Source organism: Melanerpes formicivorus, unplaced genomic scaffold, assembly GCF_026170545.1.
Source record: "Melanerpes formicivorus ecotype bairdi unplaced genomic scaffold, bMelFor1.0.p_v2 SCAF_14, whole genome shotgun sequence".
Taxonomy (NCBI): Eukaryota; Metazoa; Chordata; class Aves; order Piciformes; family Picidae; genus Melanerpes; species Melanerpes formicivorus.
The window spans coordinates 2,854,025-2,876,257 of record NW_027142366.1 but is presented as its reverse complement, the minus strand read 5'-3'; the positions used below and the strand labels follow the sequence as shown (position 1 = coordinate 2,876,257).

At 56.8% G+C, this 22,233-nt stretch overlaps 3 protein-coding genes across 3 annotated transcripts; 1 reads left to right on the top strand and 2 right to left on the bottom strand.

Moving 5' to 3' along the window:
* Nucleotides 1–29: 29 nt before the first annotated feature.
* PDAP1 (PDGFA associated protein 1) lies at nucleotides 30–14,073 on the bottom strand. The gene is made up of 6 exons (XM_068146605.1): nucleotides 13,966–14,073; nucleotides 8,617–8,708; nucleotides 5,581–5,688; nucleotides 4,092–4,213; nucleotides 1,247–1,398; nucleotides 30–428 (listed from the first exon to the last, which is right to left on the bottom strand). Exons 1-6 carry the CDS (start codon nucleotides 13,976–13,978, stop codon nucleotides 370–372), a joined length of 546 nt encoding a protein of 181 aa, XP_068002706.1. The 5' UTR covers nucleotides 13,979–14,073; the 3' UTR covers nucleotides 30–369.
* Nucleotides 14,074–14,167: 94 nt separating this feature from the next.
* On the top strand, nucleotides 14,168–16,610 carry BUD31 (BUD31 homolog). Its single transcript, XM_068146606.1, has 5 exons — nucleotides 14,168–14,349; nucleotides 14,812–14,998; nucleotides 15,561–15,683; nucleotides 15,872–16,038; nucleotides 16,343–16,610. Exons 2-5 carry the CDS (start codon nucleotides 14,905–14,907, stop codon nucleotides 16,391–16,393), a joined length of 435 nt encoding a protein of 144 aa, XP_068002707.1. The 5' UTR covers nucleotides 14,168–14,349; nucleotides 14,812–14,904; the 3' UTR covers nucleotides 16,394–16,610.
* A 465-nt stretch (nucleotides 16,611–17,075) lies between these two features.
* On the bottom strand, nucleotides 17,076–22,160 carry PTCD1 (pentatricopeptide repeat domain 1). The gene is made up of 8 exons (XM_068146602.1): nucleotides 21,641–22,160; nucleotides 21,129–21,269; nucleotides 20,703–20,921; nucleotides 20,001–20,102; nucleotides 18,885–19,643; nucleotides 18,645–18,761; nucleotides 17,613–17,795; nucleotides 17,076–17,395 (listed from the first exon to the last, which is right to left on the bottom strand). Exons 1-8 carry the CDS (start codon nucleotides 22,070–22,072, stop codon nucleotides 17,231–17,233), a joined length of 2,118 nt encoding a protein of 705 aa, XP_068002703.1. The 5' UTR covers nucleotides 22,073–22,160; the 3' UTR covers nucleotides 17,076–17,230.
* Nucleotides 22,161–22,233: the final 73 nt, after the last annotated feature.

Genomic DNA, 22,233 nt, shown 5'->3' with positions numbered 1-22,233 from the left:
CCCAGCTCCCTCCCAGCTCCCTCCCTCCCTGCCCCCTTTCTCTAGGAGTTTCTTTTTAACCCTAAAACCAGCAAAAAAAAAAAGCCCAACCCAAGAATAAAAGCCCCCCCCAGACATTCAGCTTTCCAAACTGTTACAGAGAATTGCTGTTCAGCACAGTTCTGCACCCAAGAGAGCAGCTGCCCCTAACCCCAAATGGAACTCTGTGCCAGGATGAGGACAAACACGTCGTCAGTGTCTCTTGGAGGTGAAGGTGAGGTCGATGCCGCAGTAGCCCCTAGGTGGCAGCTGTGGGATGCAACACGGCAGAGCTCCTGGCGGGCACCAGGCACAGCTCCCTGGCGGTTCCTCCTCTTGCATGTCCTGTGCTTACTTTTTAAGGGATAGTGACTGCAGTCTTTTACCTGCCATGGCTGCTTCGATTTTTGCTGCAGGAGGAAGAGAGCAGAGGTTTGGTCATTTCACAGCTTGAGAGGCCCCAGACTGAAATCCTGCCAGCCACGGCCAGCGAGGGAACAGGGGGAACATCCACCCTGCCAAGCCCTGCTGGATGCCCTCCAGAGTCAGGAGGAGCAGCCCCTCCCTTGCACATTCCCTCCTGGCCTTGCCCTCTCTTCAGGCACCCACAGGCTTACCCTGATGCACAAATGTCTGTCTGAGACAGACTCATAGAATCAATAAGGTTGGAAAAGACCTCAGAGGTCATCAAGTCCAACCTAACACCTCATGACTAACTCAACCATGGCTTCAGGTGCCACATCCAACCCTTTCCCATGTCCAAAATGAGCTGCAACACTTGACCAAGGTGATCCACCTCAGGCCTCTGTTTCACATAGAGCTGAAAGGAAAGCTCAGGCAGGGGAGGAGTGCTGCCCCCTCCCTGAGCAGCCTGGATCCCCAGCGTGCGAGGCAGACAAATCCCAGCCAGCACATGGAGCCTGCTCAAGCCCCAAGCCAGAGCAAGCTGAGGACAAGAGGGTTATGGAGGGCAAGTCCCTTCCCTCTGGCCCTGCTCCCTGTTCAGATGGCCCAGAGCTTGACAAAGCTTTGTGAGAAGGGAACAGCTGAACCTGGCTCTGGTGAGGGGAGTTGTGCTGACACTCAGCAACACCAGGCAGTGAGACAGGAGGGATTAGAGAGTGTGACAGCACAAATCACACCCATGGCAGCACAAATCACACCCATGGCAGCACAGCCACCATGAAGAGAAGGGAGGGAGGAGGAGGAGGAGGAGCTGCTCTCTGACCTTTTCTTTCTTCTTCTTTCTTTCTGGCAGCTTCTTCCCTTTGCTTCCGAATGATGGCTAGCCGGGCGAGGTCTGCCTTCGCCTGGTCTGTCTTGCCAGCTAGGTGCATCTTCATGTACCTCTCCTTTGCCTTCTGCTTCTCTATTTCCTCCCTGTTTGAGGGAAACACACAGTCACCAGAGCAGCCAGACACAGCAGCACAGCATCACAGGATGTCAGGGGTTGGAAGGCAGCTCTGGAGATCATCGAGTCCAAGCCCCCTGCCAGAGCAGGGCCATAGCACCCAGCACAGCTCACACAGAACACATCCAGGTGGGGCTGGGAAGTCTCCAGAGAAGGAGACTCCACAACCTCTCTGGGCAGCCTGCTCCAGGGCTCTGGGACCCTCACAGTCAAGAAGTTCCTCCTCATGTTGGAGGTGGAACCTCCTGTGCTGGAGTTTATATCCACTGCCCCTTGGCCTGTCCCAGGGTGCAGCTGAGCAGAGCCTGTCCCCTGCCTCCTGCCCCCAGCCCTCAGATAGTTCTGAACACTGATTCAATCCCCTCTCAGTCTTCTCCAGGTATGGGCAGAGAGGGGGAGGCTTGCTGACTGGGAGGACAGAGCTGAGATGTGCCCACAGGAACTGAGAGGCCCTGGCACCAGTTTTCAAGCACAGGTAATACCTACTGCAGAGACTATTTCTGCCCTCATTCAGCTAACCAAGGACACTGGCACCCAGTGAGGCCAGAGGAATCAGCCCCAGAGCACCAGGACATGCTTTGCCTAGCCCTACCCTCAAAGGGCTACCTCTGCTGAACCAATCTAGCCCAAGCTTAAACCCTCCCCTCTGAAACTCTCCACTGCTAAATGGAACTAGGAGATTCAGCTTTGGTTTTTCATTTAAGTCATCTGCCCTGAGAAAAGTTCCACCATGACCCCCAGGAGCTGGGAAATGGCCACCTGTCACCAGGGCACCTTTGGCACCAGATGAAAGCAGAGCCCAAGGTGACCTCAGGTTAATGGCTTTCAGTTACAGCTGATTTTTGGCATGAAACTGCAGGAAAGGAATGGCCTACACCTGCTGCACAGCAGCAAGCTGCACTCTTAGTGCACCTGGCCGAGCTGCCTGGCTCCAGGATGGCCACAGCTCCTCCCAGGGGGCAGGCAGCTCCTGTGCACTTGGTAAGGAAGGACATTCTGAAGCACAGCAAGCCCTGCTCTACAGTTTGCTGCTGTTCAGGGTCTGCTTTACACATCAACACCTTTAAAGGGCTTCCCTGAAACACCAACACATACACAGCAGGGAATCCCAGAGTGTTGGGGGCTGGAAGGGACCTCGAGAGCTCATCCAGTCCAGCCCCTGCCAGAGCAGGGTCACCTCGAGCAGATCACACAGGAACTCATCCAGGCAGGTCCTGAATATCTCCACAGAGGGAGACTCCACACCCCCCTGGGCAGCCTGTTCCAGGCCTCTGTCACCCTCTTGTTTCCATGGCACTTCCTCTGCCTCAGCTTCCACCACTGCCCCTTGGGCTGGCATTGGGCAGCCCCCAGCAGAGCCTGGCTCCAGCCTCTCAGGACTCATCCTTTGTATCTTGATAAACCTGAAGGAGGTCACCCTCAGGCTCCTCCTCCCCAAGCTAAAGAGCCCTCAGCTCCCTCAGCCTCTCCTCATGAGGAAGATGTTCTGCTCCCTTCAGCATTTTCATGGCTCTGTGCTGGGCTCTCTCAAGCAGTTCCCTGAGGTCCTTCTTGAGCTGAGGGGCCCAGAACTGGCCACAGGGAAGCCCTCTCTGTTCCAAGCCCCTGCCCCCAGAGGGGCTGAAGCAGCAGAGGCTGCGGGGGCAGAGGCTGGGGGTGCAGAGGCTGGGGGGGGCAGAGGCTGGGGGCAGAGCCGGGGGCAGACTCACCGCTCCCGCCGCGAGAGCTCCTTGGGCTGGGGGCAGAGCCCGGGGGGCAGAGGCTGGGGGCAGAGGCTGGGGGCAGAGCCCTGGGGGCAGAGGCTGGGGGCAGAGGCTGGGGGCAGAGCCGGGGGGCAGAGCCGGGGGCAGACTCACCGCTCCAGCCGCGAGAGCTCCTTGGGCTGGGGGGCAGAGGCTGGGGGCAGAGCTGGGGGGCAGAGCCCGGGGGGCAGAGCCTGGGGGGCAGAGCCGGGGCCAGACTCACCGCTCCTGCCGCGAGAGCTCCTTGGGCTGGGGGCAGAGCCTGGGGGCAGAGGCTGGGGGCAGAGCCGGGGGGCAGAGCCGGGGCAGACTCACCGCTCCCGCCGCGAGAGCTCCTTGGGCTGGGGGCAGAGGCTGAGGGCAGAGGCTGGGGGGGCAGAGGCTGGGGGCAGAGCCGGGGGGCAGAGCCGGGGGGCAGAGCCGGGGGCAGACTCACCGCTCCCGCCGCGAGAGCTCCTTGGGCTGGGGGCAGAGGCTGAGGGCAGAGCCCGGGGGGCAGAGCCTGGGGGCAGAGGCTGGGGGGCAGAGCCCTGGGGCAGAGCCGGGGCCAGACTCACCGCTCCCGCCGCGAGAGCTCCTTGGGCTGGGGGGGCAGAGCCTGGGGGCAGAGCCGGGGGGCAGAGCCCTGGGGCAGAGCCGGGGGGCAGAGCCGGGGCCAGACTCACCGCTCCCGCCGCGAGAGCTCCTTGGGCTGAGGGCAGAGGCTGGGGGCAGAGCCGGGGGGCAGAGCCGGGGGCAGACTCACCGCTCCCGCCGCGAGAGCTCCTTGGGCTGGGGGTGCAGAGCCTGGGGGCAGAGCCGGGGGGCAGAGCCGGGGGGCAGAGCCGGGGGCAGACTCACCGCTCCCGCCGCGAGAGCTCCTTGGGCTGGGGGCAGAGCCGGGGGGCAGAGCCGGGGGGCAGAGCCGGGGGCAGACTCACCGCTCCCGCCGCGAGAGCTCCTTGGGCCCGTCCAGGTCCAGCTGAGTGACCTTCTTGGTGGTCTGGATGACGCGGTTGGGGTTCTCGATGTCTATCAAGCCCTCCACGCCCTTGCGCTTTTGCTGGGGGCAGGCACGAGAGGAAGGTTGAGAAAGCAGAGTGCAGAATCAGCCAGGCTGGAAAAGGCCTCAGAGATCATCGAGGCCAAGCTATCCCCCAGCACCACCTGAGCAACTCAGCCATGGCACCAAGGGCCTCAGCCAGGCTCTTCCTCAACACCTCCCAGGATGGGGACTCCACCACCTCCCTGGGCAGCACATTCCAATGGCTAACAACTCTCTCTGTGTAGAACTTCCTCCTCACCTCAAGCCTAAACCTCCCCTGGCACAGCTTGAGACTGTGTCCTCTTGTTCTGCTGCTGGCTGCCTGGGAGAAGAGACCAACCCCCACCTGGCTGCAACCTCCCTTCAGGGAGTTGTAGACAGCAAGAAGGTCTCCCCTGAGCCTCCTCTTCTGCAGGCTAAGCAACCCCAGCTCCCTCAGCCTCTCCTCCCAGGGCTGTGCTCCAGACCCCTCCCCAGCTTTGTTGCCCTTCTCTGGACACCTTCCAGCAGCTCAACATCTTCCCTAACCTGAGTAGCCCAGAAGTGGACACAGGACTCAAGGTGTGGCCTGAGCAGTTCTGAGCACAGGGCACAATGACCTCTCTGCTCCTTCTGGCCACACTGTTCCTGATGCAGGCCAGGATGCCCTTGGCCTTCTTGGCCCCCTGGGCACACTGCAGGCTCCTGTTCAGCTGCTGTCAACCTGTACCCCCAGGTCCCTTTCTGCCTGGCTGCTCTCAGCCACTCTGACCCCAGCCTGCAGCACTGCCTGGGGTTGCTGTGGCCAATGTGCAGCCCCTGGCACTTGGATGTGTTCAATCTCCTGCCCTTGGACTCTGTCCATCTGTGCAGCCTGGCAAGGTCCCTCTGCAGAGCTCTCCTACCTTCTAACAGATCAACTCCTGCCCCCAGCTTGGTGTCATCTGCAAAGGTACTGCTGATGGACTCAATCCCCTCACCCAGATCATCAGTGAAGACACTGAACAGGATGGGGCCCATACTGCTCCCTGGGGGATCAGGGATCAAGCAGCTCTCTCATCCCCCACACTGTGTTGTATCAGAGCTCAGCAAACACCCTGCAACAAGCCCCAGGAAGCAGAACTCAAGATGTTTTCACTACAGGACAGCAAAGCCCTTCAGGAACCAAGATTTGTACCAGGAGGCATCTGCAAGCTTCTTGCCTTGGCATTTTGCACCTACAGAAGACCCCAGCTTTCACTGGGAGGACAAAATGCTCTCCAGGAAGGGCTTTGGGGGGGTCTAAAATAGTTCTTCCATGCACAATGTACTCTGGGCTAGCTCTGAAAGACAACTGAGAGTCAGGAACATGCTGCCCAAGAAGCTGGGTGGTGCCAAAGCCTTCAGTGCCCTGAGCATGCCAGTACCTGGTAGTCCTCGTCATCTTCATCACTCTCATCTGAATCTAAAGACTTCTTCTCCTTTTTGGGGTCCCCTGTTGATCCTTCACCTCCTTCTTCTTGCTCCTCCTCTTCCTACAAAACCACAGGCAGTTAGAGCCAAGCTCTGCCAATGAAAGCCCCAAATCCAGCAGTGAAATGAGGTCATTCTGAAGTGCCCAGAGGCAGCTCTGAGGGCAGTGGTGCTCCTGATGGGGCCCTGCTGACACCAGGGGTGCCTGGCTGTTGGACACCAAGAACCCCCTGACCAGCACCCAGGTGTGGATCACCTGCCCCAGGAGGTCACCTCAAACCAACCCTGCTGTTCTGTCTAACAGGCCAGGGAAAGGGATTGGGAAAGGCAGAGCTGGCACTTGACTGTGCCCAAATGAAAGGCCTCCAGGAATTCTTTTGGCCCTGGGTCCTCAGGGACTGGAAGCTACATGGATGTAGTGCAGGGCTGTACCCCTGGACCCTCAGGGACTGGAAGCTACATGGATGTAGTGCAGGGCTGTACCCCTGGACCCTCAGGGACTGGAAGCTACATGGATGTAGTGCAGGGCTGTACCCCTGGATCCTCAGGGACTGGAAGCTACATGGATGTAGTGCAGGGCTGTATCCCTGGATCCTCAGGGACTGGAAGCTACATGGATGTAGTGCAGGGCTGTATCCCTGGATGCTCAGGGACTGGAAGCTACATGGATGTAGTGCAGGGCTGTACCCCTGGACCCTCAGGGACTGGAAGCTACATGGATGTAGTGCAGGGCTGTATCCCATCCTGGACCCTCAGGGACTGGAAGCTACATGGATGTAGTGCAGGGCTGTATCCCTGGATCCTCAGGGACTGGAAGCTACATGGATGTAGTGCAGGGCTGTACCCCTGGATGCTCAGGGACTGGAAGCTACATGGATGTAGTGCAGGGCTGTATCCCTGGATCCTCAGGGACTGGAAGCTACATGGATGTAGTGCAGGGCTGTATCCCTGGATCCTCAGGGACTGGAAGCTACATGGATGTAGTGCAGGGCTGTACCCCTGGATGCTCAGGGACTGGAAGCTACATGGATGTAGTGCAGGGCTGTACCCCTGGATCCTCAGGGACTGGAAGCTACATGGATGTAGTGCAGGGCTGTATCCCATCCTGGATCTAGATGAAAACAAAGAAGCCATCTGACAGGCAACAACCAGAACATTATCATCCAAGCAGTTACAGCCCCTTTAGCTCAAGTGTTAGCAGCCAGAGGTCTAGGAAGTACAAGATCAGATTAGAGGAACCAACATGGGTGTGAGTGGTTTGCTTTCCCCCTGGCAAACACCCCTTGCTGCAGCTGCTGGCAAAGTGGAGGAGCTCTGGGCAGTGAGGAGAGGAAGTTTCTTTAAGCTTGCCCTAACAAAGTAGCCTTAGATGTAAGCATCACTGGGGGGTATGGATCAGCAGCAAACCAAAGCAAGCCTCCTCCAAGGACAGCTGCTGGTTTGTTTGCAAACAGGACAAACCTCTCAAGTGGGGTCCTGCTTGCTCTGTTCCACTTCCAGGTGTTGGGGGGTGTGGGGCTGGGGGTTATTTTGCTTTTATTAACACCTCAGCAGCAGAGAACAGTCCCAGAGTTTGTGACACTGCACTGGGAGGAGCTGGGATCCTTTGGGCAACCAGGATCAGCCCCAGGAGGGGAGGGGAGGAGAGGGGAGGGCAGAATAGGGATAGGATAGGATAGGAAAGGAATAGGAACAGGAACAGGAATAGGATTAACCAGGTTGGAAAGACCTTTGAGATCACTGAGTCTAACCTATCAGCTGACACCATCTAATCAGCTAAGCCATGGCACTAAGGGCCTCATCCAGTCTCTTAAACACCTCCCAGGGATGGTGACTCCACCACCTCCCTGGGCAGCACATTCCAATGGCCAATCTCTCTCTCTGGGAAGAACTTCTACCTAACATCCAGCCTAAACCTCCTCTGGCACAGCTTGAGACTGTGTCCTCTTGTTCTGGTGCTGGCTGCCTGGGAGAAGAGACCAACCCCCCCCTGGCTACAGCCTCCCTTCAGCCTTGTTGCCCTTCTCTGGAGACATTCAAGTGTCTCAATGTCCTTCTTAAATTGAGGAGCCCAGAAGTGGACACAGGACTCAAGGTGTGGCCTAACCAGTGCTGAGTCCAGGGGCAGAATGACCTCCCTGCTCTGGAGGTATTCCTCAGTATTTCCTACATGGGGCAGTGCTATACAGAATAGAATTAACCAGGTTGGAAAAGACCTTTGAGCTCATCCAGTCCAACCTCTCACCCAGCACCATCTGATCAACTCAACCATGGCACCAAGTGCCTCAGCCAGGCTCCTTTCAGACCCCCCCAGTGATGGTGGCTCCTGCTGCAGTCAGTGCTGTGAGGCTTCAGCTGCAACTGAGTCTCTGGGCAGAAAGTCAAAGGGCAAAGGCAGTGAGAGTGACAGTTTGGGGCTACAAGAGAGCAAGTGCCACAGAGAGCAGCCATGCCTCCTGTAATGCCAGTGAGGGAGCTGTGGGAGCTTGGGGAGCTGTTACCATCTGATGCTGGGGCACAGAATCATGCCCAAAAAAGGACTGAGGCCCGGGCAGTGTTAGCTGCCTCTGCAAGTCAGAGGCAAACCAGGAAATCATCTGTGAAGGGAGAAGTCAAAGGAGAAAGCCAGTCACTGCAGCATGGAGATGGGAGCCCCTGCTCTGCACAGCCAGGCTGCAGAGCATGGAGGCACACAGTTACCTGGCACTGGAGACTAGAATGGTGATGTACAGGGGCAGTGATGCCTACAGCTGCTGTGCAATCATCTTCCCTAGCCTTCAACCCTCCACTTGTGACCTGGGTGGTCTGTGTGGCCTCACTTCTGCAAGGAACCAGAGGGGATCCCACCTTGCAGCCTCCCCAGGCAGAGAAACTCAGGATCCCTGCAGAATGAGCTGCAACACTTGACTAAGCTGCACCTCTCCTGAACTGCAGGCTGAGCACAAGGCAGGGGGTATGACAGCAAGCACAGCAGGTAGGCAAACACATACCCTGGCCTTCTGCTTCTCTGCTTGGAGCTGGGCATCAATCTCCTCAGGACTTGTGTACTGCCTGGCTCGGCCTTTGTGGCCTCCTTTTCTACCTGTACAAAAAAACCAACAGTGGTCAATGCTTCAGTGATCAGTCTGCAGAAAGCTCTGCTCCTCCTGCAGCACTCCCTCTGGGTTCTAGGTGCAGACAGGACACACCAAAATAGCTCCTCTGGTAGGATCTAATGAAGAGAGGGCACACTGACCCTGCCAGTCCCTGTGAAACACTCCAAGGATTTGGGGCAAGTTGCACAGAGAAGCAGGACCCAGAGGAAGGATCATCACAGAATGGTCCAGGCCAGAGGGGACCTCAAAGCTCATCCAGTCCAACCTCCCCACAGCCAGCAGGGACATCCCCAACTAGAGCAGGCTGCCCAGGGCCTCACTGAGCCTTACCTGGAATATCTGCAGGGATGGAGCCTGAACCACCTCCCTGGGCAACCTGTTCCAGTGTTCCACCACCCTCATAGTGAAGAACAACTTCCTTATGTCCAGTGTAAATCTGCCCTTCTCTAGTTTGAAGCCATTGCCCCTGTTCCTGTCACCACAGGCACCTGCAAGCAGTCTCTCTCCTTCCTGTAGCCCCCTTCAGGTACTGGCAGGCTGCTGTTAGGTCTCCCTGGAGCCTTTTCTTCTCCAAGCTGAACACCCCCAGCTCCCTCAGCCTGTCCTTGGAGCAGAGCTGCTCCAACCCCCTGAGCATTTTCATGGCCTCCTCTGGACCTTCTCCATCAGGTCCTATATTGAGGGCTCCAGACCTGCACCCAGCACTCCAGGTGAGGTCTCACCAGAGCAGAGCAAAGTAGCAGAATCACCTCTCTGGATCTGCTGGCAACACATCATTTGATGCAGCCCAGGCTGTGATGCTGTGCTGCAAGCTCACACTGCCTGCTCCTGTCCAGCTCTTTCCTTCCCCTTGGAGTGGCTTTGGAGACACCAGAGCAGAGCACAGCCCACCAGCTGTACAGTGTTTCCCGACTGAAGCACAGAGAGGAGCCAGGAAAGGTCCTCCCCAAGGGGGGTACCACTGCTCCTCAGCCATTGCAGAGCCCTGGCAGCAGTTACCAGGCAACAAGCTCCCAAGTGCCCCCTCAGTGGTGGTGACACCACCCTTCCCTGCCCACCCACACTGGGCTCTGTGGCCCCTCTGATTCACTTCCCGGCCTGGCAGGGGCTGCCGAGGCCTGCAGCTCTCCCTCTGCTTCCTGTGCAGGCAGGGCTCAGGGCTCCCAGCCTGCTCCTGCAGCAGCCAGGGCTCCAGCCAGCTCTCCCACATGCTCTCCTCCTCAGCCCCTCCCCTGCACTGTGCCTGTGCCAAGAGAAAAGAGGAAGCTAATTGGACAAAGCTTTGGGAATCATAAGGAGAGCTGAAGAACTACTCAAGGGAGCCTCCATCTTTTACTGCTGCAGGAGAGGGGAACCAAACCAAGCTCTAGAAACCAGGCTGCCCTGCCTGCCTAAGGTCTGCTCTCCACTTCAGAGTTCTGATGATTAATGAGCTGCTGAAGCCATTAATGCTTCCTGCAAGTGCCTGCTCTGTTTGTGCTCCCACAGCTCCAAGGACTGCTGGCAAGCTGGACGCTGAGTGGAGTCAGCCTCCAGCCTGGAGCTCCAGGTACAAGCAGTACATGAGACTGGCAACAAGCAAACAGCTCAGGCTGGGGAGCTCTCTGCCACCACTGGAGTCTTGGATGTCCAGCAGAAGGTGCAGGAAATCCTCAAACTCTCTCTCACCCTCCCCCCTTCACCTGCTGGGGAGAGCAGAAACCTCATGGTGGTGGGGAGAGGCTGAGGGGATCACCCCTTCTTCACTGGGACTGCACAGGACAGGCAGGACAGATCTGTCAGCACTGCCCTGCTGTGCCACAGGCAGGTCTGGCTGCAGCATGGGACTCAGAGGGAGAGGAGGGCCCAGGGCTGGCAGCCTCAGGAGGCTGCAGGCTTCAGAGAGCCACCGTTTGCAGCCCAGCCCTCCTGGCTCCTCAGACATCTGAGCTGTGGAATAAATTATCTCAGAGCCTCCTCTTGCAGAGACTCCTGAGGTGAACAGGGCCCAGATTCTCCCCTCTGAACTCAGCTGGGGAAGCTTGTGGGTACACAAGCCACAAGCACAACCCAGAGCTGTTTGCTGTTTGCTCCTGAGCATCCCAGGCAGCAGCCCTGACCCCCTCTGGGAGCCAGCTCTGCCACTGGAGTGCTCTGACCCAGGAGACATTACCTCACTGCCCAGCAGATGAGATCACTCCAAACAGAACAGGAACCTCCCTGACACACTACAGAACACCAAGAAAACCTAAACAAACCAAACCAAGGCCATGCTGCAAGCTCAGCCACCACCAGGCAGCCCTGGCCAGCAGGGCTCCCAGCTCCACACTAGGCTCAGAACTGAAGCACACAGCAGCTTTATTATCACAGTGCCATAGTATCAGTCAGGGCTGGAAGGGACCACAAGGATCAGCCAGCTCCAACCCCCCTGCCATGGGCAGGGACACCCCACACTAGATCAGGCTGGCCAGAGCCTCAGCCAGCCTGGGCTTAAACACCTCCAGGGCTGGGGCCTCGACCACCTCCCTGGACAACCCATTCCAGGGCTTCACCACTCTCATGGGGAAGAACTTCCTCCTCACATCCAGCCTGGATCTCCCCACCTCCAGCTTCATTCCATTCCCTATCACTCCCTGAGATCCTGAGCAGTCCCTCCCCTTCAGATCCTGGAAGGCCACAATGAGGTCACCTCAGAGCCTTCTCTTCTCCAGACTGCACAGCCCCAACTCCCTCAGTCTGTCCTCACAGCAGAGCAGCTCCAGCCCTCTGCTCATCCTTATGGCCCTGCTCTGGACACCTTCCAGCACCTCCAGATCCCTCTTGCAATAGGGGCTCCAGAACTGGAGGCAGGACTCCAGGTGGGGTCTCAGCAGAGCTGAGCAGAGGGAGAGAATCACCTCCCTTGCCCTGCTGGCCACACTTCTCCTGCTGCAGCCCAGGATCTGATTGGCTTTCTGGGCTGCAAGTGCACACTGAGAGCTCCTGGTGAGCTTCTCCTCCACCAGCACCCCCAAGGCTCTCTCCTCAGGGCTGCTTTCCAGCCAGTCCCTGCCCAGCCTGGATTTGTGTCTGGGATTGCCTCGACCCAGCTGCAGGACCCTGCCCTTGGTCTTGTTGCACCTCCTGAGGTTGGCTCCAGCCTGTCCAGCTCCCTCTGGATGGATCCCTTCCCTCCAGCTGTCTGCTGCCCCACACAGCTTGGTGTCATCAGCAACCCTGCTGAGGGTACACTCAATGCTGAGGGTGCACTCAAACCAACAGCAGCAACAAGGAGGAGAAGGGAACTCAAAAGAAGTTATCTTACATTGAAGGGCTAAAGAAAAGGTAAATGGAAGAGTGAATGAATCTCACTGACATCCAAGCCTCCCCTCTGAGCAGGAACAGCAGCAGCTGGAGGGGCAGGCAGGGGACAGGGCTCTGCTCTCCACAGGGAGCTCAACCCATGGGCTGGGTAAGTGAAATGCCAGCCCTGCAGCTGCCACTGGCCTGCAGCACCATGCTGAGCAACTCACCAACTCTGTGCCTCAGTTTCCCTGCCCACAGAAGAGGGATAATTATTCTTCTCCTCCCCTGTGGAACCACTTGCAGAGGATCACCACCTGCAGGTTTCACCCAGGGTGAAAGCCCAGGGGTGCCTCAGGCAGGCACATGTTCAAACACATCTGTCTCTGGCCTTAAACAGCACAGTGGAGGAGTTTAAACCAAAGAGAATGGAAGAGGAATCACTTAAAAACCCCAAACCAAATCCCAACAGATCCAATAGAATCAAGAGATTGAAAGAAAGGATCCTGTAACCAAATGTGTTCTTGGCTGGTGAACACACCCCCCACACACCCCCAGCCTCCCCCCAGCTGGTATTGAACAGTGAGTGCAAAGATCCACAGCAAAACATGAATTCCTACTGACTCAGGGGAGGAAGTGAGCAAGGATCCCTCTTCTGCCAAGAAGCCAGAGGTTTGGAAGCAAGCATTTCAAGCTGTGCAATGCACTGCAGAGCAGGAAAGGCTGAGCTGTGGGGCAGCTCTTTGCCTTCATCAGAGACAACTGGAAGCTCCAGCCCTGTCTGTGAAGGTGGTGCAGGTGGACACCCAAGTGCTGAAAGAAAAGCCAGGCAGGGAAGCAGGTCTGGGAGCAAAGCTTGGGAAGTGCTGATGAAAGCAAGCACAGCGAGGCTGGGAGCCACGGGCTGGCTTACATCCGTGTGTGAGACTGGGGCTCCACCGAGGCTCACCCAAGAGCCAATTATGCAGATGCTGCATCTGGAGAAGGTTCTGGGTGGATCCAGCTCAGCCCTGACAGCCTGTCAGTGCTCCATGACTTCTCCTTAATCACACAAGCAAGTCAGTACCCGCTGGGCCGTACCCGGGAGCGGAGCCGAGGGAGCCACGTGAAAGGAGGCACGTCTGAAGCTCCCGAACCGCTTCTGCATCCCCCCCAGCTCTGCTGCCCCCCCGGCCCAGACCCTTCGTCTGGTCACTGGGATTCCCTCTACCCAGCCCCAAAGGCCTCCAACGTCGATCCACCGAGATGGGAAAGATGTCAGCCGCCACACACGGCCTGGGCCCCCCCGGATGCCTGCCGGGATCCCCGGTGTGGCTGTTAAGCTCCCCTCCCTGGGCGCTGCCGTACCCCAATCCTGCCCCGGGGAAAGCGGCTGCAGCCTCCAGCCCAGCGAGGAGCACATAGGGCCCGGCCCGCTGCCGATCCCACGGGAGGGACCTGGCATCCCACGGCGCAGCTCCCCCCCGGCGCTGCCGCCGTCCCATTGCTCTTGCTGGGGGTACGGAATGGGGGCCCCAGCTCTGTAAGGATCGTGGAGAAGCTGCGATTTCCCCGCGTGGCGGCGGCAAGGGGAGGTCCCAGCCCGCGGCTGAGGAAGGAAACCGAGAGCCCCACAGAGGCCATTCCGAGCTGGGAGGCGGGGTGCGGCCAGCGGACCTCCCCCCCAGGAATCTCCGCAGACGAAGAGGGGAAACCGAGATCCCCCTCACCAAGCTCCTCAAGGCTGGGCAGAGGGGAAAGAAACCTCCCTGCAGACCCAAGGGCAGGGAACGAGTCCTGCTTCCTTCCAGGAGCCTCCGCAGCCGAGGTGTGGGGGGGGAGGGAGGCCGAGTCCTGCCTCCCCCGCCTCGAGCCTCCCCGGCCGTTGCCTCCCCCCACGCCCCTCCTCCGCTCCCGGGGCCTGAGGGGCCTCTCCGCCCGCTCGGTTCCCTCCCACCCCTTCCCGTCGCTTCCCGCAGGGGCGATTCCCGGCCCGGCCCCCACCTCCTTTCGGCATCGCGGCGGCGATGGCGGCTGCGGCAGCTGCGGCGAGGCCCCCCCCAGCCGGCCCCGAGTGGCGACCCGGAAGCGGAAACCGCCCCGCCCCCGCGCGCGGCCCCCGGCGCCCGCCCAGCGCCCGCGAGGCTCCCGCCGCGAGGCTGTCCGCAGCGCCGCCGCTCCCCCCACCCCGCACGGCGGGAACGCCCCGCCCCGCGCCGGCCGCGCGCCCCGCTCTGCCCTGGCCAAGGAGGGGGCGCGCAGGACGGGGAGGAGTTTTCCCTCAGGCACCGCGGCGGCCACGGGGCGGACCGGGGGCGAGAGGCCCCGCGGGTGACGTCGGCTGCAGCGCGACGGCGGGGCGGAAGCGGCGGCCGCGGCCCTCGGCAGGTAAGCGGGGTCGCGGGTCGCGGGCCGGGGGTTCCTTCCTTCGCAGACAGCGCGGCCCGAGCCCCGGGGGCTGCACCGGGGCTGGCAGGGCCGGGAGCGCGCTCGGCGGCCTAGCTCTCGGGCCTCGGTCAGAGCCGCCGGGTGGTGTTGTTCGGGTGGCGCGGAGGGGGTGAGGGCTGCGGGCCGCTGCTCGCCGCACTTTGCTAGGGGAAAGAAATAGTTTATTGGGGTGCTGTGAGCACAGCGCCCATCCCAGGGCCTGCTGGTGCGCCCATCCCAGGGCCGGCTGGTGCGCCCATCCCAGGGCCGGCTGGTATGCCCAGGGCCCCCCTGGGCGAGGTTTCACCTCTTTCACGGGCTCCATAAAGCTTACTCTTACAGTCGAAGCGCAAGGCGGCAAAGCAGCACAGACACTTCGGAAGGCATATCTCGAGCAGCTGGTTTGCTTTATTTTCCTTCCAGCGGCTCTCAGGACTTTGAAGCACCGGCAGGGTTTGTGTGCTGACAAATCCTATCCCTTGTTTCCTTGCCTTTGCCTTCCTCGTTTCTGAGGCAATGCCCAAAGTGAAGAGGAGCAGGAAGCCTCCCCCGGACGGCTGGGAGCTGATTGAGCCAACACTGGATGAGCTGGATCAGAAGATGAGAGAAGGTAAAGGGCTGAGCTGGATGTGCTCAAGGCTGTGACCCTGAAACAAGTTATTCCTTAACTTCTCTAGGAGGCCTGGCTTCCCCTGCCAGTACAGACTGACCTTTGTTACATCTCTGCCTTGCAGTGATGCTGCAGACTGAGATTGGGCCAGCACTGGTTGCATTTTTCTGGGTGCATACTGGTTACAGAGCACAGAGATTTGATGTAAAGTTGGTTTAGGGCAGGGAACACCATGGCTGAGCCCTGGCTGAAGCTTGCTGGTGTGTGTGGAGGGGCTGGTCATGCTGTTACTCTGGCCTGACAAGCCAGAGCAGCCATCAAGTCACCTGCCCTCCAGTATGGGTCACACCATCCCTGCTGTCATTCTGGTTTTATTTCCTAAGGGACCTGTTCCAGGTCAGGACCCTTTAGGTTGAATCTTCTCCCATTAAGCTCAGGCTTGTGTCTGTAGTGTATGAAAGTTGTGAACGTGCTGGGAATGGTTTATTGCCAGTTGACAAAAGAAACAGGGCTGGCAGCCTGAGATGTTCACCTGCAGCCTGGTGTCTGTGATCTCTCCCAGCGGAGACCGAGCCTCACGAAGGGAAGAGGAAAGTGGAATCCCTGTGGCCTATCTTCCGAATCCATCACCAGAAAACACGTTACATCTTTGATCTCTTCTATAAAAGAAAGGCCATCAGCAGAGGTGAGGGGCACAAAGGCTTTACCCTGGGCAGGGGAAGGCAGAATGGAGTAAGATGTGTGCCTGGGCTAGGTGGTTGGTGGGGAGGGAAGGCTGGCAGATGCCTGCCTTTAACTGCTGATTGTCACAGCTAGTAATTCCTGATAGTGAGTCTTCTAACACTTGCTGAGATGGTGTCTGCTGCTCTGCAGAGCTCTATGAGTACTGCATCAAGGAAGGGTATGCTGACAAAAACCTGATTGCAAAGTGGAAGAAACAGGGTTATGAGAACCTCTGCTGCCTGCGCTGCATCCAGACCCGGGACACCAACTTCGGAACCAACTGCATCTGCAGGGTCCCCAAAAGCAAGCTGGAAGTGGTAAGTTTGCAGTGTGCTCCTCCAACTCATCTGGACCCCTGGAGTACATGGTCTGACTCCTTCCAGGTCAGAGACAGCAGTGGTGCTGTTCTTCAGGGCCATTTCCTCTAGTTCTAACCTTTTCCATCCCAACTGGTGGAGGTGGTACCCCCTTGGTGGCAAAGTTGCTGTCAGCTTTGGCCTGCAGTCATTTGAAAAATGGGAAACAGCCACCAGAGGGTAGAGACCCTTCCCACAGAGCCACTCTGCCTCAAGGCCTGAGCTTGCTGCTCCTGCTGAAATACTCTCCTCATTTCTTTTCCAGGGGAGAATCATTGAGTGCACTCACTGTGGATGCAGAGGCTGCTCTGGCTGAAGCCTTTAGCCATCAGACTACTTTTTGAAGGCTGAGGGATCTCATCCTAGCTGATGGACTATTAGTGCAGGTACAGCCACCTTCTGTCTGATTAGGCATTTCTTAACAGCAATTAGAACAGCAAGGTCCTCCTCTGGGTCATGTATATAATGGTGGTTGTTTTGGAGCAGGTTCTTGTGCAGCCATTTGTTTTAAAATAAAGACTACCCTTCTGAGAGAGTGCTGTGGACTTCTGGCAAAGCATTCCCCTGCCCCCCTCCTCCTGTTTGATGTGGCTTGGGTGGTGGTTTGTTGTTTGCTTTTTCTCCTGTGAGGTGTTCTAAACCTGGGCTGGTTTTTAACCAGCTCTTAAGGCTGCATGGAAAGGCAATAACATGGTTCTCAGGCGTCCAGCCTGAGTCACACTCTTCCTCTGCCCTTGTACAGGAGTAAGCTGAATGTCACTGCAGGTAACCTGGAATTAAGGTGTAGATCCATTCAGGAATGCCAGCAGTCTGGAGAGACTGAGTGGTCACACCTGGAGTGCCCAGACACACACACAACCCAGGAAACTGACACATTAGCACTGAGCTAAACCACCAGTATATCTGGTTTTGCTGCTTCTTCCTCCTACAGCACAGGGGTTTGTTAAGCTACAGCTCATCCCCTCTTCTGCAGCTTAAGGAACTTCCCTGGAGATGTATTTGCTGCTGCTTAAAGGACAATTGTTTTATTAGGTAGCACAAGAGCCTGGCTTCACAGCAATACCAAGCAGCTTTACTATACCACAGTTTAAGGGAGTAAGTTCCAAGTTCTTCCAGCACAAGGAGGATGCAGGACTGTGTGTGCTGCTTGCTGCTACTTCTGGCCAGCCTCTTCCTTCCCCTCCTTTGCCTCCCAGGTGGCTGTCCTGTATTTTGCCCAGGGGTGTGGGGTCTCCTCTCCTGCCATGAATTTCAGCCACCGATAGTAGTAGCCCCGGAAGCCATCGATCCTCTCCAGGTAGGGGTTCTTTGACTTGTACTGCAAACAAACCCAACAAGTTTCTATTAGAAGAGAGCTTGCTTTGAGGACCAGCATGCCAGAGCTAGAAGCTTCTGCTACACAAGCAGCCATCAGTGACCGTCAGCCACCTTGGGCAAGCCCAGAGGACAAAGCCTTGGGCAGAGAGCTACGTTTCCCCTCTCTTGCTGGTGTGCTTCGTGCTGCCTTCATGCTCTGACCAGTTGGGGTTGCTTACCCTGTCAAACTTGGGAGGGTACTGTGCTGCAAACTCCAGCTGGCGTATGATGACCTCGTTGGGAGGCACTTGGTTTCTGCTCATGTCTCGCAGGATCTCTGTGAGGTAAGTGTAGTTCAGCTGCTTCACGGCAGCAGCAATGAGGGTGCTGTAGATGTGTTTGTTGGGAGTCACACCAGATCTCTGGAAACAACAGAGGCTTTGAGTTAAATGTTTGTCTGCCAACTAGCTCAGGACCCCTACAGGAAAAGACACACGGGCATTTCTCCCCCAAGAAAGCCCAGTGCATCCTGGGCTGCATCACAGGAGGGGGGTTCTGCCCTAGTAAGACCCCACCTGCAGTGGGGTCTCCAATGTTAGACAGACATGGATCTGTTGGAGCAGATCCAGAGGAGGCTGTCAAAACAGAGGGCTGAAAAAACACAGGGCTGAAGCACCTCTGCTTGTGAGGACAGTCTTGAGAGTTGGGGTTGTTCAGCCAGGACAAAAGAAGGCTCCAGGGAGACCTTCTTGTGGCCTTCTGGTACTTGAAGGAGGCAGTACTCTATCAGGGAGTGCAGTAACAGGACAGGGGGTAACAGTATCAAATTACCAGGGCATAGATTTAGATTAGATAGAAGGAAGAAGTTCTTCACTGTGCAGATGCTGAGGCACTGGAGCAGGTTGCTCAGAGATGTTGTGGATGTCCCATCCCTGAAAATATTCAAGATCAGGCTGGGTGGGGCTTTGAGCAAGCTGGTCCAGTGGAAAGTGTCCCTGCTCATGGCATGGTGGCCAGAACTAGATGATCTTTAAGGATCCTTCCAAACCCATCCATGATTCTGTGATAAGGATCAAGTTCTCACTCCCAAACTTGGGTAGCAGCTTGCTGTCCCATCACAGGTGTAAGACAGATCACAGCTGCTACTCTAGAGTTGCCTATTTTGGGAGTGAGAACCCAACTGCTCAGCAGGTCTTTTTAGAAGCATTAATACTTTGCCTCTTCTTGCAGCTCAAACCCCACACAGCAGAGGTTGTTTTTTTTTTTATTACCTTCAGATCTGAGAGTAATTGCAGCCCATCCTTCTCTTGGTGGCAGGCAATGGCCAAGTTGCAGAAGGTGTGGAGGTTGGGAGAGAGTCCCTTCTTCACCAAAGCTGGTAACATGCTCTGCAAGACACAAGTTCCTACTGTGGGTACAGAAGCAGGTCTCACAATGAAACACAGCTAACTCAGAAGGCCTCCTGAGACAAGGAGCTGTGGTGAGAGGGCTGGGACTGAGTTTTTCCTCACCTTTGCTCCTTCCAGGTCTCCCTGTTTACTTTTCTTCCTGATTAAAGTATTATAGAAGGTAATATCTACTTTCACTTTATGCTTATCTAAGCTTGCCAGCAAATAGGACTCTGAAGGGCTTTGGGGTTCCACCAGTTCAGCCAGTAATGTAAATGTTTTAATGTTGGGTTCTGCGTTGTCCTCTTTCATTTTATTCAAGAAGCCTTCCACATCCCCCATCACAGCCAGTCGATGGGCTGGGGTGGCCACTGTCCCCAGGGACACCACCTCTGCACTGGGTCCCCTGGAATCCAGCAAGTTGGGCAGCTTGCAGAAGGACAGCTTCTGGCTTAGGTCTGCCTGTGCCTGCTCCACCTCGTTCTGGCCTTTTGTCACCAGCACTTCTGTCCTGCTGTCAGCTGTGCTGGGGCAGTCCAGGGCAGCTGGCTCTGCTTCAGCCTGAGTCACATCTTTGGTTTGTGGGCAGATCAGTTCTTCAGGCTGCACCAGCCTCTCCTGAAATAGTTGGTTTTCCATGGCTTCCACATCCAGCTGGACAGCAGCTGCCTGCTCTGCTCCTTTCCTCCTCTGACTTTTCCCCTTTTCCCTCTGCCTCACGGGTGCAAGCCTTAGCTGAGCTGAGTTCTCAGTGCTGGGGCTGAGCAGGAGCCTGGATGCCACCATGGGATCCCCTATCCCACAGTCTCTGGCAGCACGCAGCAGCAGATTGTAACTGTGGCTGTTGGCCTTTATTCCAAGGGCAGTCATTTGTTTCCAGACCTGAGGAGGGGGAAGATGAACACCAAATGTGAGTGATAATTAAGGAACAGGAAGATCCCTAGCAGCTTGTATCTGTTAAGAGTATCTGCTTGCAGAGGAATGAGTTCACAGCATGGTGAGGTGAGATGCCTCTGGACAGTGAACACCTGGAGCTAGTGCAGCTTTGTGAGATCATCCAGGGTGGTCCACCAAGGTATGAGACATCCTAATGGCAGTCTAACTGCAGAATCACTCCTAGGAGGAGCTGAACTCTTTGTTTCACCACCTCTCAGCAACCTGCTGCTTCCTTTGTGTTCAAGTGACACATTTCCACACAGAAGTGCTTTTCCCTTCCCCACTTAGAGCATGAGGACCAACCTGCAGGGCGTACCGGAAGCCGTTTTCGCTGTCCTTGATGCAGGCCATGAGGAGGAAGCTGAAGGTCTCAGCTGTAAGAACATGGCCCTTCTGCACGATCTCCTGAAAGAGCAGAGAGGGCAGGGAACATCCCAGTCACCCACACATCCATCCTAGCTGGCTGTGAACCTCATACACTACTGTTGTTTCTGGGAATACAACAGCAAAGCACAAAATCAGCTCCCATGGCTGTAAGCAGAATAATCACTCCAGAAGGGGAGGCCTGAAAGGCCTGCACAGACCCCAGCTTGTCCCTCATGGGAACTGGAATGGCCTTGGCTGGAGGAACAGCAAGCCTTTGAGCCATTCCCAGAGAGCCATTCCCATTCTTCAGGAAGGAGCTGCTCGAAGAGCTCCAGAAGGAGTGGACTATTAACGTGTCTTCAAAGTGAACCGAGATAGATACAGCACCTGTGAGCCCCACAAAAGTTATGTTCAAGGAGCCTTTAACACATCTGGCCAGAAGTTTAAAGCCAGCCTCTGCAGCTGCCTCCTTCTGTTTAACATCTGGTGTCTGCTAAGCCAGTGGTTGTGTGACCAGGGATCAATGAAATACGATCAGATGCTGGAAAAGAAACAAAGTCTCTGAAATATGGCAACTTGCAGGAGCTTGAACCTGAGCAGATGGCACTTAATTTGAGGGGAAAAAACCTGTGTGATTACCTTCAGCACATCAAAGCACATCCTGAGATCCGAGCAGAGGGCGCAGACCTTCAGCAGTGCGTGGTAGGTGATGAGGTTCAGCTCCTCATTCCTGCTCTTCAGCTGCTGGCGCAGTTTGAGGGCACTCTGCAGCCCGGAGTCCTTCCACGGGGACTCGGCGCAGGCGTTGAACAGGGCTGTGTACGTGGCCTCAGTGGGAGCCAAGCCTCGTTTCTTCATCTAAGGGAAGAGAAGAAGAATCTCAACCAAGGTTTCAGGGAAGGATTGTTAGAATTTCTTAACTGGGTTTGAAGAGTTTCAGGCTAAGGAGGTACAAACACGAACTCAAAGGCAGGGCAGGGACAAATCGCTGTGACCAAGCGCTTGGAACAGTCTGAGCTCAGGAAACGTCACAAAGGTTTGAGAGAGGAATGAACATAAACCTACGTCATTGTAGAGCCTGAAAGCCTTTTTCACGTAGCCAACTCTGCCACAGCCACCAATCAGAACGGTGTAATTGCTTTCTTCTGGCTGCACACGCTCCTCCTTCAGCATCTGCACCTCAAACAGCTCCAGAGCCTCTGCCAGCTACGGGGGAGAGGAAAATCCGTGAGGCAGGAAGAGAATCGATTGCAGTGCACACGAACACAGAGCTGTGGTAGAAGTCCTGCAGAGCACAGGATTCCTCACAGCTTATTTTACTTCTTTCTGTAAAGATACTGAATGATGATACAGAAGGAGCAGATTGCAGAGCTCACTGGGAATCGCACTGGGAGGGACCTTAAAGATCATCCAGTTCCACCCTCCTGCCATGGGCAGGGACACCTTTAACTAGACCAAGTTGCTCAAACCCCGTTCAGTTTGGTTTAGAACACTTCTAGGGTTGGGGTGTCCACAACCTCTCTGAACCACGCAGAGCTGCATTAAAAAATCAAGTAAGAGAAGAGCTGGGAGCAAACCTTATCCTCTTTGATGAGAGCCTTGCATCTTAAGAAGTACCAGTATGGTGTGTTCTTCGGTCCGCGCCGTGGTTTTCTTTCCGGTTCTTCCTCTCCATCTTCATGAAGCTTTAAGTTATGGAAGCTTGAAGTGGTTTTGCGATAATATTTTCTTGAGGAAAATTTATTAGACAGCGTCCCGAACTCCACGCCTTCGTCATCATCCTCCTCCTCCTCCTCCGCCCCAACAGCTCCAGCGCAGCTGCCAGCATCGCTCTCTCTCGGGTCTCCACCAGGCAGCTTGCAGGACACCTGCGAGGATCGGAACGGCCTCCAGCCCGGCAGCGGCCCCTGACCCGAGGCCCGGAGCAGGCTCGGGGCCTTCCTGGGCCGCTCAAGACACGCCCAGCGGCACCGCAGAGCGATCGGCCCGAGGACTCGCATGGATCTCATGACCTGCTCTTGGCCACCGGGAGACGGCTGCGGAGAGGAAACCACCCCCAGGCCTGCACCGGCCCCGCTCCCTTCACCTCAGGCGCGGCGCAGGCGCGGGCGGAAGGGGCGGAACCAGCGCGGTGCCGCCTGCTCTGATTGGTGGGGCTGCGCGCGCGGCC

Bases quoted from the DNA above. Each gene is read 5' to 3' on its own strand.
- PDAP1 (XM_068146605.1), bottom strand. The intron at 4,214-5,580 runs GTACTGGCATGC...GCCTGCCCCCAG, and splicing joins AAGATGACGAGGACTACCAG to CAAAAGCGCAAGGGCGTGGA. The intron at 1,399-4,091 runs GTGAGTCTGCCC...TCCCTCAAACAG, and splicing joins GAGCTCTCGCGGCGGGAGCG to GGAGGAAATAGAGAAGCAGA.
- PTCD1 (XM_068146602.1), bottom strand. From the start codon at position 22,072: ATGAGATCCATGCGAGTCCTCGGGCCGATCGCTCTGCGGTGCCGCTGG. The intron at 21,270-21,640 runs GTTTGCTCCCAG...TCTCCCCCGTAG, and splicing joins CTCTCATCAAAGAGGATAAG to CTGGCAGAGGCTCTGGAGCT. The intron at 19,644-20,000 runs GTTGGTCCTCAT...CCCCCTCCTCAG, and splicing joins GCTTCCGGTACGCCCTGCAG to GTCTGGAAACAAATGACTGC.
- BUD31 (XM_068146606.1), top strand. From the start codon at position 14,905: ATGCCCAAAGTGAAGAGGAGCAGGAAGCCTCCCCCGGACGGCTGGGAG. The intron at 14,999-15,560 runs GTAAAGGGCTGA...GATCTCTCCCAG, and splicing joins GGATCAGAAGATGAGAGAAG to CGGAGACCGAGCCTCACGAA. The intron at 16,039-16,342 runs GTAAGTTTGCAG...TTTCTTTTCCAG, and splicing joins CCAAAAGCAAGCTGGAAGTG to GGGAGAATCATTGAGTGCAC.